The sequence below is a fragment of the Trifolium pratense genome, linkage group LG5 (assembly GCF_020283565.1).
Source record: "Trifolium pratense cultivar HEN17-A07 linkage group LG5, ARS_RC_1.1, whole genome shotgun sequence".
Lineage (NCBI taxonomy): Eukaryota > Viridiplantae > Streptophyta > Magnoliopsida > Fabales > Fabaceae > Trifolium > Trifolium pratense.
In genome coordinates this window covers 36,748,433-36,768,004 of record NC_060063.1, presented here as the reverse complement: position 1 = coordinate 36,768,004, position 19,572 = coordinate 36,748,433, and the positions used below count along the sequence as shown (strand labels likewise).

Here is a 19,572-nt window from a genome sequence, read left to right as displayed (position 1 = left end):
TGTAATACTTTTTTTCGATTACCCCCTATAATGTCAAGATTATATCATTTTAACCCCTCATTGAATAAGTTAATATGGCCAATCCTGTTAGTCATGCTGAGAGATGTTTGTGTCCGCCCATGGAATGGTCTGCTCCTCCTCATAATTTTTTGAAGGTGAATATTGATGCTGGGCGTGATAATCCGGGTAAAGTCACGTGGGGGATTGTGATTCGTAACCATAACAAAGAGGTAATTTATGCAGCGATGGAAAAATCAGAGGTGGTTGCTGAACCGCTCTTGGCTGAAACTTTGGGTTTAAGGTGGGGAATGCAAGTTGTTAGGAACCGTCATCTTAGTAATGTTGTGTTCGAATTAGACGCATATGTTGTTTTTTTTTTTGAACAAGCTAGACGCATATGTTGTTGTTAACTGCTTTAATGGTATTTTAGACATAGCTAGTATTGAACCTTTTATTAAAGATTGTCTTGAGCTAGCTGTTTGTATTGAGGGCTGTTCTGTTGTTTTTGTGAATCGTTTATGTAATAGTGCTGCTCATGAGCTTGCTCAAGCGGCTAAAACTTTGGGATCTCGTGCCTGGACGGGGAATGCCCCTTTAAAGGACTGATCTTTGTTTTCCTCTTCTCTGTTTATCTAATGAATGAGTGGATTGTAAAAAAAAAAAAAACTTAAAATTCTGTCCTTTTAACCTATGTAATGTTGGCAAATTTTGGTTTACCCCCTCAATAAGCATATCACATCATTTATGAGGAATCTTAAGGCAGCATATTCCACGAGGCTAGAAGCACAAAATCTTGACATTACGGAGGATAATCGAAAAAAAAAAATTACAAGAAATAAACCAAAATTCGTTGACATTACGGTGGACACTATTTTACCCTTTTATTGTTTACTCAAGTCTCATCATTATTCAATAGACCAACCTTGGTTGACTCAATCTCAATTTTAGAACCTTAAATAAATGAAGACAAACTCACTTAAAATCTCAATTTTAGAACCTTAAATAAATGAAGACAAACTCTCACTTAAAATATGTCAAGAAATTGATCAGACAAGCTAATTAGCTATAGACACACTTAAAAAGATATTTCTGAACCTTAGAGGAGCTATTTTGACCAAGATAATGAAATAAAAAAATTTAATCAAATACTCCCCTGATAAATATCCTTTTCAAAACCATTTCCAATAATACAATTCCAAAGCAACACAACTTCAACTTGAAATTATTTTTGACAGAACTTCAAGTTGAATATAGTTGGCAGAAGTGAGATTTTCACCCACCGGCCGAAAAATGATTCGTTTTCCCCTTTTCTATGTGGATTGTAGCTGATATTGTGGCATATTCAAAATCTAATAATTTTACAGCAGCTCTCAATTTCTCCAGCCATAAATATTCAACATATTACTGGTTAAATATGATGCAATCAAATACAAAATCAGCATCACAAACACTCACAACACACAACAGATGCAGTTTTGAAGAATTTACAGGCAAGGGGTATGTCCAAATAAAGACGGACACGTTCCCCTAACTAGCTGATTCATGTTACAAACAGAACACGGGTTAGTAGTATTCATCAACTTATGCATTCTGCATATACGAGTCAATCTCAGCATGTGAATAAGGTGAAGGCTGTTGCATTATCTCGGTGTCATCCAAATCTTGAGATTGGTTCTTTACATCCTGCCAAATAAACTAACATCACTGACAACCCTTATGCATAAAAGAAGAAAAGAATTGCTAACAACGCCTTTGTTTTCGGGAAATTGGTTTTCGTCACTCTTTTTAATACGATAGGGGTTACCTATAGAGTACCATAAGAGCGGTTTCTAGTACTTTTCTCATGAATTTAGGTATAGAAGCTCCCCCAACAAATTTTCCATTAAGGAAAATAGTGACTTTAAGAATAAATTAAACATGGAATGATAAATAGATAATCATAAATTCAATACCTGTGCCGATAAAAATGGTTGAGGTTGATGATCTTGGGTTGACGGATAAGCTTGAGGTTGAGACATTCTATAGTATGGTTCTTTCAGATCAAGTTTACAGGATGATGTTTGAAGAATCCCTCCTTGCTCAGCGCCAGGACCCCACATTTTAGCTAAATGCAAATCGATATTTACTTAACGATTACATAGAGCAAGATGTATGTAAATAAATTATAAAATAAAAAAAGAATAAAAAAGACCAACCTGACAAGGTTAAATAGATTGTGTAACTCTGTGCACTGTGTGCAATCAAGTGCAGCCTGCCAGTAATTTCTTGCCCCGCCATGACATAAATAGGTTGGAAGAGAACACAGCGTAACTGATACCAATGAGTTACCGGTGAACCAGGGGCAGTGGTAAGCCACCTTTGCACAGAACTGTGGATTTGGAAAAATTGCATCACAAATTAACTGGTAGGAACAATGACAAGTTGACAACCTTGATGAATAGAAAAAGAAGACAAACAGTAGTATTACAATAATGGTTACCTTCCATTGAACAGTACATCAAACCAACATGCTAAACCATGTACTCTAGCACCCACACTGGCTATAAATCTGAGAGGAATGTCGATTTCATACAGCTCTTCTTCCTATAGAATAAATAATTTATTAGGTACACATTTGAATGTAATTTTTTTTTAAGCAGTAAAAGAACATAACACCAAAATGAATATAACTAAGTTCTTAACCAGCAGTAGAACTGTTGCAAAACACGATGATGATAATCCCAAAAATACATGGCTTAACCAATAAAGGTCTCGGAATTTTTATTCCAATGGAGAAGAGACTACCAGATGAAAGTCTTCCATAGCAACATGGAAATTTGATGTTAAAAGAAATGCATTAGATGGAATACAAGCATGAAAATGATATTAAAACAGATCAGCATGCTTTATGAAAAGGCGGAGATTCGTCAAACCAATGAGACCTCAAAAAATAAAATTTCTCAACATATAAAATAGGCATCTCAAAAAAATAGTTAATGCCTACCTTTATTTTGGTAAAGTCCATCGCATGGAACATAGAAGGAGATATTAACAACCTTGGATCAAAAGCATCCACAACAGGCTGCATGGATAAGAGAAAAACAATGAAATAAATATATCATAAATTTATCAAACACCATAAATTTTAGTAACAGTTGGAAATAAAATCATATTGATTTTCCACTTTCCAAGTGGCCTAAATTCTTTGAAGATCAAGTAGAATAGGTTCAACGCATAGGAAGAAACAGCGATAACTAAATTACTCCTGAAATTGCATTCACTTTAAGTTTGGTTAATCATGAACACAGTCCAAGATTAGTTCATTTCAAGCGGCTTATAGAATTCTACAATACCTCAAGGGAAAAAATTAGGAAAAAGAATTTCATATAAAAATATACTGGAATGCAATTATTGAGTCTTATACTGCCAATGTGACTATGCAAGGTTAGTTACCAGCAGGAGGTCTTTAATTGGGTATTGTACCTTTCCTAGAGGAAATTGAGTAACTTGGAGGAGTAAAAGGAAAAAATGTGGTGGCTCCTTCTAGTGCTAAAGCTGGTATTGGGCCATGTCACAAGTTATTTGTGAACTACTTTGGCTAAAAAATATTTTAGAAGATATGAAGATGGAACAAACCTATAAAGCTTTATTGTGATAGTCAAGGTAGTTAAAATCAAGATCCTACCAAGATTTTATAAATAGATATTATTCAAAATATAATACCCTTATAGGATAAATTAGAAAACTTCACTTAATTTTTTGAAACCAAGCTGGTATGATACCTGAGAGAAGTATCCTTGAAAGGCAGTCCCGTGTAAGGGCGTCAAATCAACACCATAATAGTTTTGTTGCTGCCAGAACAGCCCCTGAACAGATAGAGTAATATAAAGAACAGTCAAATACAAGGATGGATCCTCTTATCGACATTCACTAAAAGAGTGCTAGATAATGATACAATTCTGACACACATTATGGAACCAACAGCTAACAACTTGGATTCTATAAAGCGAAAGGATTTTAAAGTTTGGTGATCTTTTTTGGGTAATGTCATCCAGTTAACTAGAAAACCGAAGCAAAGCTCGGTAAGAGATACATCTGATTAGATGGGCCATTCATTTGTGGCATGTGGTAATCCAGAAGAGGCTTTTTACAAATTTAAGTTTCCTTTATGTTATCTTCATGCTAACATTAATCCTGAGATAATTCATTTAAATAAGAAAAGTATGAAATACCTAAAGATTATATGCATGTTTACACAAACAAAATTATGGATCTTAATAATAATTTCAATAAACATATTTATCAAAATTCACATATACACGCATCTTTCAAAGTCTCATTCTTCTTACGAGTTACAAGTATGCATGTGTGTATATTGTATTGAAATATATCAAAGAAGTACATGTACATATCCACATATGATTACGCACCTTACTAGCAATTTCAACAAACAAACATTCATCACTGAAAGGTGCCATATGAATCCTACAAAAGTAATAATTCCAAGGTTATGAGGAGACAAATAATCCTTAGATAATTGTAAATAGTTGGCAGGAAAATGCAAACTTCAAAATCCTAACCATTTGGAACTAAAAATGTAGCATTTTCAACACAAAATTTTGCATTTTAGAACAAGCATCAATACATGAAAAATGTGCTGCAAGAAATTAAAAACAAAATCTAGGTATACATAACTTTTAAAGGGAATGTGATAATCTTAACAACTTTCCTCTTGTAATAGCATGTCAAAATAACACTTTGTAGTATGACAGAAACACAAACAGAAACTATAAAAAAAGAAAAAAGGATGGTCAAAGTTCAACCATACCTTCCCGATGTAGGAAACATTTTGCCATTAGGGGTAAGAAACCTATCTCTGGCAATAACATAAGACTCCAGCATTCTTTCATTAACTAACAAGGTGCCTGCACAACACAGAAATTTCCAAGTTATTAAAGTTCCAACAAAATGGCTACAAGAACTATGTTACTACCCAAAAAAACGTATATAAAATATTTACAACACAACTTATCTCAACACCACAGAGCAGGAACAGAAAAAGTTATTTAAAAAATGTAACTTAACTAATGCAAGAAATATCATGATTCATTTAGTGACTGGCTGCAAGCAAAATATGAACTTACCCATGGGCTCAGATATCAGAATATCTGCTTTCTCTGGCAATACAACATCCTCAACTCTTCCTTTGATAACCTGTATATATAATTAATAAATAATACAGGACATATTTCCCTGACTGGTCCAATAACTAATGAACAGACTACAGAATAAAACTGAAAAGAAAAAATATCTCACGGTAATTCGTTGACCCAGTAGTGGGTTCCCAGCTATAAGTTTGCGTGCGTATTCTGCCATTTCAGATGCTTCTATTGCATATACATGTTTTGCACCTGCCTACAAAGGAATGACATCACTGCTTTCAATATGAGAATGAATAACACTTTGCATGTGATACAATTAGACTTGGCCAACAAAGGTGCTAAGTTACCTGAGCAGCAAATAATGACAAAATACCACTGCCGGCGCCAACATCAACTACTACACGACCAAAGAAATCAGTGCGGTTCTCCATAACAGCAGCATAATATGTACCTACAAAAAAATAATTGTGAACTTGTCGAATAAATATATTTATAGATACATTTAAATAAATTAATGAAAGACTGCTAGCATACAATTAGGTATAACCTGTCCTCACATAGTCCTGCAACATATTTTGCTGATGAAGAAGTTGTCCATAATAATGAAAATACATTTTTGCAGAAGATGGCTCTATCTTTTCATCAAATTTGCTTTTGGAAGTCATTGCATTAGTTCCATTCGTTATGTTCCCTCCTGAGTTGAATAATCAAATATGTAATTAAACAAACATCCTATCTTACCAACAAAGAAACTTAATGTGCAAACAAACTACACTCATAAAAGTATAATTAAAACAAAAATGTATATAGATGATAATGAACCGGTTGAAAATGAAAACGTTTAACCAATAAAAGTTATTTGATGGGGAATCTGTCTTGAAACACTAATTCAGATGCTAGCTGAATCAAACATGAATAGTAATGTGATAAAATAAACCACTTTTTAAAAAAATGATAAAATGTCATAAATTTCTCGAGTAGAAATTGATACCTGTCAAGTATCATTTACAGTATCAACTAGCATTAAAAATATGTTAAACACCATTGAACCATATCGATAATCTAAATATATGTTGAATGATAACAAGAATTAAACAATAACAATATGCTAAATAACAATTGTTTTACTCTTACATCCTTTAACTTTTATGAATGTCATCTAATCTTATAAACATTCACTAGGTTTATATATGTCACTGAGCAATCCAAAGATGAGCTGAAGTAATCAAAATCAACACAATTTGGCATAAGCCATTCTACAACAATGTTTACACAAACTTTCCAAAGTAGCACCTTGAACATTGAATTCCTTCTTCCATTGTTGGAATACACAATGGAAGGCCTCACTCTCTTCCTCGTTTCTAAACTGTATAGCAACTCCTCTGGAGTAAGATGTCTGGTTCAAAAATAGCATAGTTAAAAGGCATAACTATTTGGCAGTGTATCAACTACTTAAACACACACACACACACACACACACACACACACACACACACACACACACACACACACACAGCACAGGAGCATAAGAATCGGTACTAGTAGCCAAAAAAACAAAAGACAGCAATATTAAATTCTGCAGGACCACAATATTAATTCATATCCATCTTATCCTATCTTACTAGGAATCAATTTTTGGAACACAACATTAAAATGAGATATAATTTGATGTCCATGTTAAAGGAAATTAAACACTGTCAATATGCTACTAAACTCATCAAACAATACTAATTGAGGTTGTAATAGTGATGATTATGCATTAATTTGTACCTGTTTGCCAGCATCAGAACCTTCCACTATGCAAACTGATTGAACAGGACCTAATCTGAATATCTGCAAAACATAAATACACAACAATATTTTTAGTCAGAGAAATGTTGTTTGAAGACCAATTTAGGACACCTAAATTTGACTACATTTTAAATGGTTACGCAGTTCACACATGTGATTCACACACTTCAATGAGTAGTTAAGGCCTAGCTCAATTGGCAATGCCGATATTGCTAGGTTGGACACCTTCATCCGGGTTCCAACTTCAGACCTCGAGTTGTGTGCATGTGTGTTTTAGGTGATATTTGTCACTTCATCTGGCGACCCAAAAAAAAAGGATAATTCGTTAACACCCAACTGAATTTTATTAACCATGAATTTGAAGGTTATTAACAACAGTTTCACATGTTCCAACTACATGCAATTATGCACACCTGCAAATTTCGCTTAATCGTGATATATTTATCAACCAAATCCAACATTTCATTTTATCTTATTTTTGGTAAACCAAAATATTAGGCATGCCACTGCAGAGAATAATCTCTCGAAACTAACATCTTCCAACAAATGTTTCTCCATGCGCACGGGCCAAAATCCAACATTTCATTAACCATGGCTCAAAACTACTTTAACCATTTAAAAAAAAAATAGTTGAATTTAAGTATCACAAATTGATATCCAAATAACACTTATGTTTCAACAACCAAATATTAACCATTTTTTTTTTTTTTTTTTAATAAAAGTCGATGGTTTATAAGTACCACCAACTTATTTACAAAGAAAATACTACAATTGCTGCTGGCAAGGATCGAACCCCTGACCAACAGCCTACACCCGCTTAATTAAATATTAACCATTTAATTACAACACTCTTCATCATAAAGTGAACCTAATTTTCAATAAACAACAAAAAAAGATGAACCTGAATATCTGGAAGGTTAACATGGAGAGCAATCTGGTGAGAATCGTGGTGAATTTGAACAGCGTTGGTGGTGAGGCGGACAATCCCCGGCGAAGCAGAAGAAGAAGAAGCTGAAGAGAGCTGTTTGACACATGCCAAAGGGAAGTCTCGCTGCTTACTCTTTATCTCCGCCGATTCTGCCATTATCTCTGAGCTTAATCACAGTTACTGACTTTTTCTTGGTTTTTTTTTTATTATTTTTTATACTAAGAGCGGTAAGTTAACAAACTAAGCGGCGAGGTGGAATCACTATTGCAATCTAATATCATATAAGTAACATAGAAAATTACAGTCAGGATTAACAAAAATTTGTTAGAGGAGGAAAGTTTGAGATAAGACATAGTTGTAGATCGATTGGGGACAACACTTGCAATAAATATATAATTTGTTTCAAAAAATTATACTTAAAAGATGGAGATGACTAGTGGTAAGCATAATATGAACTAAACTCCACAATTTAGCACTTTGCAAATTATTGCGACCAATATTGCAAGTTGAGAAACCATTCCTTTTGCCATGAGCTCTATCGACGTTAAACTTAAAAGTATTGGGGGTTTTTATTTGATATGAATAGTGGAACCTCGTGGGTTTAGCAATACTCTCAACAATCACTTGCACTAAACTAATTTTATGAATGAACCAATTTTATTGGAGATTAGAGTACCGATTAGATATCAATTCATTACGATCATTCCATAAACACTAATGGACACGCCAAAGAAGGTTACCCAACTCCAAAATGTATTTTTTATGGGTGTGTTTGTTTCAAGGTATGAAATTGCATTCCTTGGAATGATATGTTGGAACAAAATTGAGATTTATATGTTCCCCCTGTGATTATTAAAGTTTTGATGATAACAAAGTATTAAATGTACAATTGGAGATACTAAAATTTATTTGTAAGTATGCAGAATTATTGTGAAGATAAGTTCTGAAAATATGCCAGAAGATAAGTTCTTAAAGCTTAGAGGATATCAATGTCAGAAGATGTAAGTCTCAGAGGTTTGAAGCCTCAGCAGTTGATAGGTCAGAAGATGATAAACCTCTGGATTGATCTTGAACTTTGTGAAGACAGGGTTATGAAGTTTGAATCATTGCATCAACACTTTTTTCAATGAAGAAAGTGACCTCATAAGTGGTTCATAATAGCTTTCTTACATAATCCATAGTCTTAAGGAAGGAACGTGGTTTGTTTGTCTTCTTAGCTATGAATGGAAAGTCTTCTCTGCACCAAGCCAAAGTAGCTGAAACTCTTGTTCAGTTTTGGATGCTATTCAAATTCATGTCAAGACAAGTTCAAGCTGACAATCTTATCTTCATCAACGGTCATCTGCAACGTCTCTAATTTCATTGGCATATAAATAAAAGACGAATTGCATTGCTGCATACAACAATCATACGCGCGCAATCGAATTGAAAGAATCTCTGCACAAAAGACTTACAGCTCTGAAGCTCTTGTTCTGTCATACTCTGGTAGTTCTTTAAACATTTGTAAATTATCATACTTGTGTTTATTTAAGTCTTAGGTTTATTTCTATACTTTCATTTGTAAACCTTTGTGGTTTTCGAAGTCTCTTGTTTAGTTAACTTGAGCATTTGAGTAGGAAGTCTCTTGTTAGTTTAACTTGAGCAAGTGGTTGTAATCTTGGTGATTATTTTAGTGAAACTCTCTTGAAAGTGCAAGAGGACTGGACTAGTCTCGATTTGTGAGAGGAACCGGTATAAATTCATGTGTGTTCTTCTCTATCCTCTTACCTTTTATATTGTGCTTTAGTTTTATCCGCTGCTAACTCGAAAAAGTTTTAAAATACTAAAAACACAATTCAACCCCCCCCTTCTTGTGTTTTTCCACCTTCATGATATTCCTGGGAATATTATTTCCAGGAATAACATTCCTACTCATGTGTTTGGTTAAAATTTAGATTTCCTGTGAATGTTTTTAAAATTTATATAAAATAAAAAATTGAAAAACTAAAAATGCAAATAAATGTGAGTGGTAGTGGGAAGTTATGAGAAGTTACAGGAACTTGAGTTTTATTCCCATGGGAATGTTATATTCTCACCCTATTAGCATGAGAATAACAAGTGTAGAAGTTATGTGTAATTAACATTCCTGGGATTAAAAAATGTATGAGAACAAATTTTCAAAACTTGAAACAAACATAGCAATGTTACATTCCAGATCTCATATTTCCAGGAATAACATTACAAACCTTGAAACAAACACACCCTATATCTTCATTGTCAATGTTCGATTCAAGCCAAGACATTAGACCAAAGGCTAAATATTTTTGCCCAACAATCCGGTTTAATGATTGGAGACCAAAATTTTATTGCTTCTATATATAATGACAAACATAATAGATTCAGGTCTTGTTAGCAACGAGGACAATTGTTGTGATATGTTATATTGATTTTGTGTCTCATTAGTCATAAGTTTGTCATGAGCTGCTTTCCAAAGAAAATAATGCATCTTGTTGGAACTTTTCCATTTCCAAGTTAGCTTGAACAAGTGGAGATCATTTCTCTCATTGAGGTTTTTTTTTCCATGAGGAAAAGTTTGAGAGAAAATTTGTGATCAATGCAATTCCGTGGATGGAGGTTTGATTGTAGAGATTTTGTATAGATATCCTCAAGCAACAGTTGGTTAAGGATTTCCCAGTTCCACTAATTACCATATGCATAAAAACAAACAGGAAAATTTGTTTGACCAACATGAATATTGTTAAAGAAATTGATCACTAGAGGAGCAACATCATGGATCCACCTATGCATCCAGAATCTAATACCTTTTTTCCATTTTGAAGATATATTAGTTGTTGCATCTTCCCAAATATTACAAATAGCTCGCCAAATATTTCAACATTTTTTCTTCAAGAGAATATCATGGAGAACATTAGGATCACAAACATATTTAGCTTTCATCACTCTGAACTAAAGTTTCTCTGAATTATATAAACCAAAAAAAAATAAAAAATCTCTGAATTATTAACTAGATACTATACTAGCTTTAACATGTACGTTTGGTTTAGCATACGCATATTTTTAAATGGCTTAATTAGTAAAATGGTCTTTTAAAGACATTCTTAATTTCACATTGGTCCCTTAAAGAAAAAAAGGTCTGAATAGGTCCCTTAAAGAAAAAAAATGTCCGAATAGGTCCCTTAAAGACATATTCGTTAATCAGTTTGGTCCTATTCGGACATTTTTTTAGGGACCAAACTGATTAACAGAGATGTCTTTAAGGGACCTATTCAGACCTTTTTTTCTTTAATGGACCTATTTAGACCTTTTTTTCTTTAAGGGATCAATCTGAAACCAAAAATATATTTAAGGAACCATTTTACTAATTAAGCCTTTTTAAATCATGGTCACATTCCTCTTCAGGGATCCCCAAATAAAACTTATGCAACTTCTCTTAGCATTCTCACAAATAAAAATGAGAATATAACAAGTTTATATAGCATAAAGAGGAATATTAGACAAAAAAGATTGAACTAGGGTGATGTGACCTACAAAGACCAAGTCATACGACCGAGTTATACAATCGACTATCGAGTCATCTTATTTAATCTGATTTATTAATGTGATTCAACTAAGGATCTGTGAACCTGTGACCTTGTCAGTTTTATGATCGCTCCGATTTTTAAAACACTCTTGTTAGGTTTATTATTGAATAATACGTGTATCTAATTTATTTCTAGACTACTTGGTAGATACTTGCTAGTAGTTTCCTGTTTTTTTACGTTACTTACTATGGTTTGTACTTTGTAGTTTGTACTATAGTGAAATAATGAGTGGTTGTCGCATTCGTATGATCGTATCTTCTCATCATGTTTCGCAAGCAATTTAACTTTGGAGTTTGGTCGGATGTTTGGATTCTTGTGGGGCCATCAGAATCAATGGAGATTGGAGTTGAAGTACATACTCATCACATAATCTTACTCGAGACTTTATGTTATTACTATTTCAAAAAAAAATTAGATAAATAAAAAAAAACCCTCCGTACAAATTCGGATATCATTGTGCGAAGCTTTCAGCAGGACAAAAAAGTGGAATCGACTTCTATTTATGCTTTTTTTTCTTGCGGAGATGCAAAAGGCAGTGTAGGGATGATGGAATATGGGTATGTTTGTTTGAGATTTTTTAAAAAAAATGATTTTTTTGGAAAAAAATAGATTTTTTTTGTGAAAAATTTGAAATAAACAGGCCATATAACGATGACAATCAAGGATCTGATGTAAATGAGTGATTGCTAAACATAAACTTGGAGATAAAATAAATGAATATCGTTTTTCGTGAGCTTAATTCAGTTAGTAAAGACATTGCATTATATATGCAAAGGTCGGAGTTCGAATCACGTTATACCAAAAAACATGATAAAACATGCGAATAAATGAAGAATCAATTTTATAGCAAAAACAATTTTAAAATCACACTTATTTAGAATCATTTATGCAAATATAAACCAATTTTTTAAAAATAACAAACAAAATTGGTTTGATTTTATTTGAAAAACTTATTTAAAATCTAATGTGGTTCATGTAGATGAGTTACCTGCAAACAAATATGATAATGGAGGTTACTATCCATATTGTCCTTCCCATTGTTGTTTCTAATAAATTAAATTTATGTTTGATATTACGGTGAGTATACCAGAATTACTATGATCCACCGTGATTTTACAGAAACTAAATAGTGTGCGGCTTTTGAAGAAAATAAAGAGAGAAATAGATAGGAGTGGAAAGTAAAGCACAAAAATTAAAATTGCTAACAATTTTATATTTTTCTCTTCCTTAAACATACCTCTATGATAATCTAAAATGAGTATTAATTTCAATCAAATTAACAACTATACAAAACTATAATCAAAGAAACATTAACTTAAAGCTAACAAGAGTAAGATACATAGTCCAAGCCAAACATGGTTTAGCCAAATCTTTAGCAAAAGGATTAACCTTTCTAAACCTCAAGTAACAAATAAAAAGTGTTCCACAATCAACAAGACCAGAAACCAATGCAAGCCAATAAGCATTCATAACAAGAACAAGTGGATGCCAAACAATGCTTAGAGATATATGAGCTACATAGAAACACAATGCATCTGATTCACCTTTAAATCCACCATCAGCCCAAACTAACCAAGCAGCTAGGCCCATAAAGAAAGATGAGCCCAATGTTGCTAAGTGAATGTACCAAAGGGGTGCAAACCAAAATGGCTTAGCCAAAACATTGTATTTTTTGCCTGATCCAAAGAGAATGATTATTGTTAATGTTATTGTAAAGGGAATTGCAATTCCTATAGCTAGGGAACGTAGTGCTCTCTTAGCTTGTGATTTCTTTGTTTCATGCAAGGTTTGAGTAGCCATGTAATTTTGATTTTTGTTTTTTTGTTTTTATCTCTTTTTAGGAAGGGGAGGATGAAATTAGAGAAGAGTCAAAATAATTAGAAGGAGAGATTAAATCGGTAAATTAGTGTTTTGGAGTAAAATAAGGAGAATATGATGTTAAATTAAGAATTTGGTGTTGAATAGTTAAATGGTAAGCATATGGAGTAGAAATCATCACTAATATATATGGCCACTCTTCTCCTTTTACAATCCATCAAATTTTAAGGAAAATAATACCATATTAACACACTTAAATGAGTTAGCTCATTGGAAAATTTTTTGCTATGTTCTCACTAGAAGAAAAAAGATTATGCAAAAAAAAAAAACAACTCATAAGAAGACTTGAATTACATTGAAAATAAAAGCTCATAAAAAAACTTAAATTCCATTGTTATCACATTTTGGATCGATTCTTACATTTTATTTTAATATTAACTTTTAGAAATTTTCAACATAGTTTTTTTTTTTTATCAAGTAGTCTAATAGCTACAATTTCACTCTTAAGATGAAAAAGTGAAACGCTCGGGGTTTAAACTCCAACTCCTGCATATCAAATATGATATCTCTACCAAGCAAATTAAACAGGGCCGGCCCAACACAATGTGGGGCCTAAAGAAAAAATTAATATGTGGTCTAACACGAAAATGTGTATTTTTTTAAGTAAAATATATTGAATTTTTGAAAGAAAAAAAAAAGGTAAAAAATAAGAAAGAAAAACGTAAAATAAGCCACTAGATTCAGTTTAGTGGTGAGGGATTTGGGTAATGTATGAGGTCATAGGTTCGTTCCTCACCGTCAACATTGTAAACAAAAAAAATGTAAAATTTATATTTACAAAAAATTAAATAAGATTTTTTTGTAATAAAAATAAAATATACTATTAAAAAAAGGCTTAATTAGGCTTTTGGTCCCTTAAAGATATTTTAGGTTTCACAATGGCCCCTTAAAGAAAAAAAGGTCAGGATTGGTCCCTTAAAGACACATTCGTTTCTCAATTGGTCTTTTCCATCAATTTTTGACAAAAAACGCTAGTTTTAGTGGACCGGATTGTGGATGTCATTAAGTGTAAGTTGTCCACAAAAAACCTTATTAATTTTTAAAATTTTAACCATTGGAATTTTTTATTATATTTGGAGTTTTTTTTGAACAAGCCAAAATGAGATATATATATATATATATATATATATATATATATATATATATATATATATATATATATATACATATATAATAGTCTTTTAGCACAAGACGTGCCAAGAAGACTAAAACAAGGTTACAAATAGAGTCAAAAGTACAAGAACCAAAAGAAACTATACAAGGCCCAAGCAAAGCAAAGGATTAGACCACCAACTATGGCAGTTCAAAGCTAAAGTGATACTCGTCGCTTTCAACCACCTATACGAGAATGTCTTGATCTTATCCACCATATGATGCACTGAATTTGCTGAGCCTGTAAACAATCGATGATTTCTTTCAGTCCACACAACCCAAACACAAACAAGTCAAACGAGCTGCATGAAAGAACGTCGATCTCTAGAACCACCTGCTGAATCCGTAAACTGAACAAAGTGTTATGGAAGAGTCTGAGCAGTCACCGAAGAAGAACCAATCCATGAGCTGACCAGTGACCAAAGAGAACCAAGAGAGCTGCAATAGAGGAACAAGTGCTGAGCCGACTCAACCTCCTCGCAACCAAAAACACAAAGATGCGCCTCCGTAGATAAAATCCCTCGAGTGACCAGGTTTGCTTTTGTAGGTAACCTGTCCCGCAAGAGTCGCCAAGCACAAATGGAAACCTTCAAAGGAACCTGACGGTGCCAGATAAGACCTGACGTAGCATCCAGAGTAACGTCATCCTGACTCGTCAAGAGCTGATAAGCACCACGAACCGTGTAACCGTCATCAAGGTCAGTTCGCCACTGCCACCTGTCTGAAACATGATCCTGCAAAGAGATAGTAAGTAGAAAAGCCTGACACTCCCCCAACAACTCCTCCTCCCACGCCCTCAGCTGACGTCGCCACTCCCACGCCTCCCCTCCAACCTCCCACCCACGCGAAAACATCTCAGCCACTGAAGCCGATTTGTTTTCTGCCAGATCAAACAGCCTCCCGAACCGCTCCCGTAACGAGATACCATCCACCCAGGGATCGGTCCAGAAAAAAGTATCTGACCCATCCCCCACCTGCCTCACAACACACTCCCTAAACCACCCTCTCTCTGCCTCCCCTCCACCATCCCGAATGTGCGCCAACTCCCTCCACCATGTCGACCCACGCGCTCCACCCTCACACAACCTACCTCGCACAACCCCATACCGTCCAGCCAACACTCGGAACCACAAACCCTCTCTATCCACTAGCATCCTCCAACACCATTTGCCCAACAGGGCCAAGTTGAACTCCCTCAACTGCCTAACCCCCAAACCCCCATACTCCTTACACAAACAGATAGTATTCCAATTAATCCAAGACACTTTCCTAAGATTCTCACTTCCCCCCCAAAAAAATTTAATCAAAATAGATTCAATAGAAGAGATAGTACCTGAAGGAGCTTTAAAGAAAGAAAGAGCATAAACAGGCAAAGATGTCAGCACGGATTTAATCAAAACTAAACGACCACCAATAGAGAGGAAACGACTACTCCAACCCGATAAGCGATTCTTTATACGATCCAAAACCGGTTCCCAAAAACATAAGCGCCTCGGATCACCCCCAATAGGCAGACCCAAGTAAAGGAAAGGGATCTTCCCTACTTTACAGCACAGAGCAGACGCCGCCTCAACTAACCAAGACTCAGGGATGTTAACCCCAACCAGCATGCTTTTGTGAAAATTCACTCGTAAACCAGACATAGACTCGAACAACACAAGGACTGCCCGCAAAGCCCGGACGTTCGCCCAACTCTTAGTCCCCATCAACAGCGTATCATCAGCAAACTGAAGGTGCGACACCAACACTGGTGCAAGCTCGCCCACGCTATACCCCGTAAACATATTGCGCTCCACCATGGCTTCCATCAACACATGTAAGCCCTCAGCAGCCAATAGAAAAAGGAAAGGAGATAACGGATCCCCCTGCCTTAAACCTCTCTCAAGAGGAAACTCATCAGTCGGACTGCCATTAACCAAAATCGAAGCAGATGCCGTACACACACATTCTTTAATCCACTTCCTCCACAGGGTTGGAAAACTCATTCTCCCCATAACATCCTCCAAATAACCCCAATCAACCGAGTCATAAGCCTTCTCAAAATCAACTTTAAAAAGAAGCAACTCCTTCTTAGACTTACGGGCCTCGTCCACTACCTCATTTGCGACAAGGATGCCATCGAGAATCTGTCGGCCCTTAACGAACGCCGTCTGAGATTCAGATATCACACTACCCATCACCACACGCAGACGATTCGCTAACACCTTAGCCAAAATCTTATAAAGGCTACCCATAAGTGAAATAGGCCGGAAGTCATTCAACCTTTGGGGACTGTCAACTTTGGGTATTAAAGCTATGAAAGTGGCATTTAAACCCTTAGTCAATCTGCCATTCCGATGAAACTCCAAAATAAAACGCACAATATCACCTTGCATCTCAGCCCAAAAATCCTTAATAAAACCAAAATTAATCCCGTCGGGGCCCGGGCTTTTGTAACTGTCACAGTCCCAAACAACTGCCTTTACCTCGTCCACAGAAAAAGGCTTGATTAGCCCACTCACCTCCGACGCATGCAACCGTTTAAAAATAAGATTATCTACCCGAGGCCTTTACACATTAATGGCCTTGAAGTGAGACGCAAAGTGAGAAAAAACCGCATGCCTAATGGGTGACACCCCCTCCACCATAGTACCGTCCACCTGCAACGACGATATAGCATTACCCCTCCGCCTGCTCGCAAGAACTGAATGAAAATACTTAGTATTCGCATCCCCTTCTTTGAGCCACCGCGACCGAGACTGTTGCCAACAAATACTAGCATTCAACCGAGAAAGAGAATGAATATCCAACGAGACCCCACAAAACTCCGCTAACTCAGACTCAGATAGAGCCTCCTCGCCCCCCTTCTCATCAAACACTGCCAACCGGTCCTTAAGAGACTCGATCCGGCTTGGCAGATTCTGAGTGTGAGATGAATGCCAATCTTTCAAGGCCGTCTTAATCCTTCTAAACTTCTCTTTAAGCACAAAACCTCCCCAACCATCAATCTGAAAGGAATTCCACTTTTCACGCACAAAAAGATGGTATCCAGGGACATCTTTCCAACATTTCAACATCCTCAATGGCCAGGGTCCCCAATCCTCCTCATCTGCTGCCAGAACCAAGGGACAATGATCAGAGAGTCCTCTCATCCTGGCTACCTGCGTACAATTAGGCCAAGTCAAACACCACTCCCCAGTCAGCAGAAATCTGTCCAAACGGCTCATGGAACGCCCGTCTCCTTTAAACCAGGTGTACTTTCGGCCACACAACGGTAGATCAATCAAGAAATTGTCATCAATAAAATGGTTAAAAGGGATATGGTTTGAGTATCGATACCCATCATTGGCTGAACGACGTTCGTCCACACATCTGACAGCATTAAAATCCCCACAGATACACACCCTAACACTCCCTAACGCCTGAATTTTTACAGACAACGAGTCCCACAAAACCTGTTTAGCCCTTGAATCGCAAGGCGCATAAACATTGGCTATATAAAACTCCTCACCAGACCTAACAAAAATACCATGGCACCACAAAACGTTCTTGAAACTCTCAGACGACCACACCTCTACTTCAGCTGTGTCCCATAAAGTTAAGAGCCCTCCTGAAGCACCCACCGAAGGACGATAGGAGAACCCATGAGGAGAGTTACCCCATAAAGTCGAACACATAGCATCAACGCAAGATTGCAACTTAGTTTCCTGGATACATAACAAAAAAGGTTGCTGATGCCCCACCAACTTACGGACCTCCTGCCTCTTCGCTAACCCCCCGAGACCCCTAACATTCCAAGAGACAATCTTCATCGAACACACCCTACTCCCTGCGTCTGTCCCGACGACACCTGCTTTTGATTACCCTTCCGAGCGAGCACGCTAAACATATTCTTAGAATCACCTGTGATCTGAACTCCTATAGCTTCCCCTACCGTTCTTACATCGTCTGCAGCCACCTTATCATTACCCTGCATAACTACCCAGTGCTTCCAATCATTAGAAGTCGTCGAAGGCGACACGGTGGAAGAAACTGGATGACGCTCTCCACCATCCTTAACAACCCCTACACCGTCTCTACTACGATGCTCAATCTTTTTTACCGCTCTTAAAACCTCAGCACGTTCCTTGCTAGGCATTCTGGCTACTTTCTTAAGACTAGAAACCGTATGCCGAAAAATTCCCCCTCCTTTTCTCCGCTTAGGGTCCTCCTGACCATTCTTCTTTAAGCCTTCACCAAGGCGATCTTCTTTACGAGGGCCTTTACTAGCAGAGAATATTACTCCAGCATCCCTTTGGTTTAGGTCATTCAAACACTCCCAACTCCATGGCCCCGATAACATAGGACGTGTCGCTCCTGATGGACAAGATAATGCACGGTTACCATTAGACGAAAAAGATAATGACCCATCACTCCCTTTGATACCGGTATAGCACCCACTTCCATTAGCTGGCGAGCAAATCGAAATACTGCCCTGGCTTCCTCTCGAAGTAGGAGAATCTCCAATTATAGGGGCGCATCCTTTACTTCGATCTACGTTCTCTTTACCCCTAGTTGAAGAATACACACCTACCTCTCCAACATTCTTACACCCGCCCTCCACTCCTCCCCCTAAATTAGAGCATTCAAAATCCTCCTGTGATCCTATTTCATCTTCTACGTTCAACCCTTTTACAAAATTCTCAACCATATTGTCAAGATGACGGCTGTCTTCCGGATCACACTGCCCCTCTTCATGATTGGGGTGAGACGTCACTGAGTCGTCGTCGTCCCCAAATAGACAATTATCCTCCCCGAGGGAATAACCCCATTCCTCCATTATTTTAACCTCAACTTGGATACCGTCCACCAATACATGCACGACTGTGTTGATAATTTCCAGGTTATGTGTAGCTATCATAACACGGGCAAAATCTATACGTTCCTTTTCCATCGAACTATTGTCCACTCGTAATAGCCTGCCGCAATCAAAGACGCATAACTTGAAAAAATCCTCGTTCCAGGCTTGCAGCGGGATACCATACAAACGCACCCAGGCACCTCTTCTATAATCCTGTTCATGGTTATCCCAACACTTCCAGCTCGAGAAAATGAGTTGAAAAAACTCTTTAGCCGAATTGAT

The 19,572-nt window shown here is 36.3% G+C and overlaps 3 protein-coding genes and 1 pseudogene across 3 annotated transcripts; 1 reads left to right on the top strand and 3 right to left on the bottom strand.

The window, feature by feature from the left end:
• Positions 1–74: 74 nt before the first annotated feature.
• Positions 75–636, top strand: LOC123886561 (annotated as a pseudogene).
• A 738-nt stretch (positions 637–1,374) lies between these two features.
• On the bottom strand, positions 1,375–8,570 carry LOC123885629 (probable histone-arginine methyltransferase 1.4). Its single transcript, XM_045934918.1, has 15 exons — positions 7,834–8,570; positions 6,912–6,974; positions 6,435–6,537; positions 5,689–5,835; positions 5,489–5,592; positions 5,296–5,394; positions 5,124–5,193; positions 4,808–4,904; positions 4,410–4,464; positions 3,762–3,845; positions 2,984–3,061; positions 2,480–2,583; positions 2,196–2,368; positions 1,953–2,104; positions 1,375–1,683 (listed from the first exon to the last, which is right to left on the bottom strand). The coding sequence occupies exons 1-15, from the start codon at positions 8,014–8,016 to the stop codon at positions 1,582–1,584; spliced, it is 1,614 nt and encodes a 537-aa protein (XP_045790874.1). The 5' UTR covers positions 8,017–8,570; the 3' UTR covers positions 1,375–1,581.
• Positions 8,571–12,740: 4,170 nt separating this feature from the next.
• Positions 12,741–13,241, bottom strand: LOC123886560 (translocator protein homolog). The gene has a single exon (XM_045935867.1). It carries the CDS (start codon positions 13,239–13,241, stop codon positions 12,741–12,743), a length of 501 nt encoding a protein of 166 aa, XP_045791823.1.
• A 3,779-nt stretch (positions 13,242–17,020) lies between these two features.
• On the bottom strand, positions 17,021–18,262 carry LOC123886559. The gene has a single exon (XM_045935866.1). It carries the CDS (start codon positions 18,260–18,262, stop codon positions 17,021–17,023), a length of 1,242 nt encoding a protein of 413 aa, XP_045791822.1.
• Between the last annotated feature and the right edge of the window lie 1,310 nt (positions 18,263–19,572).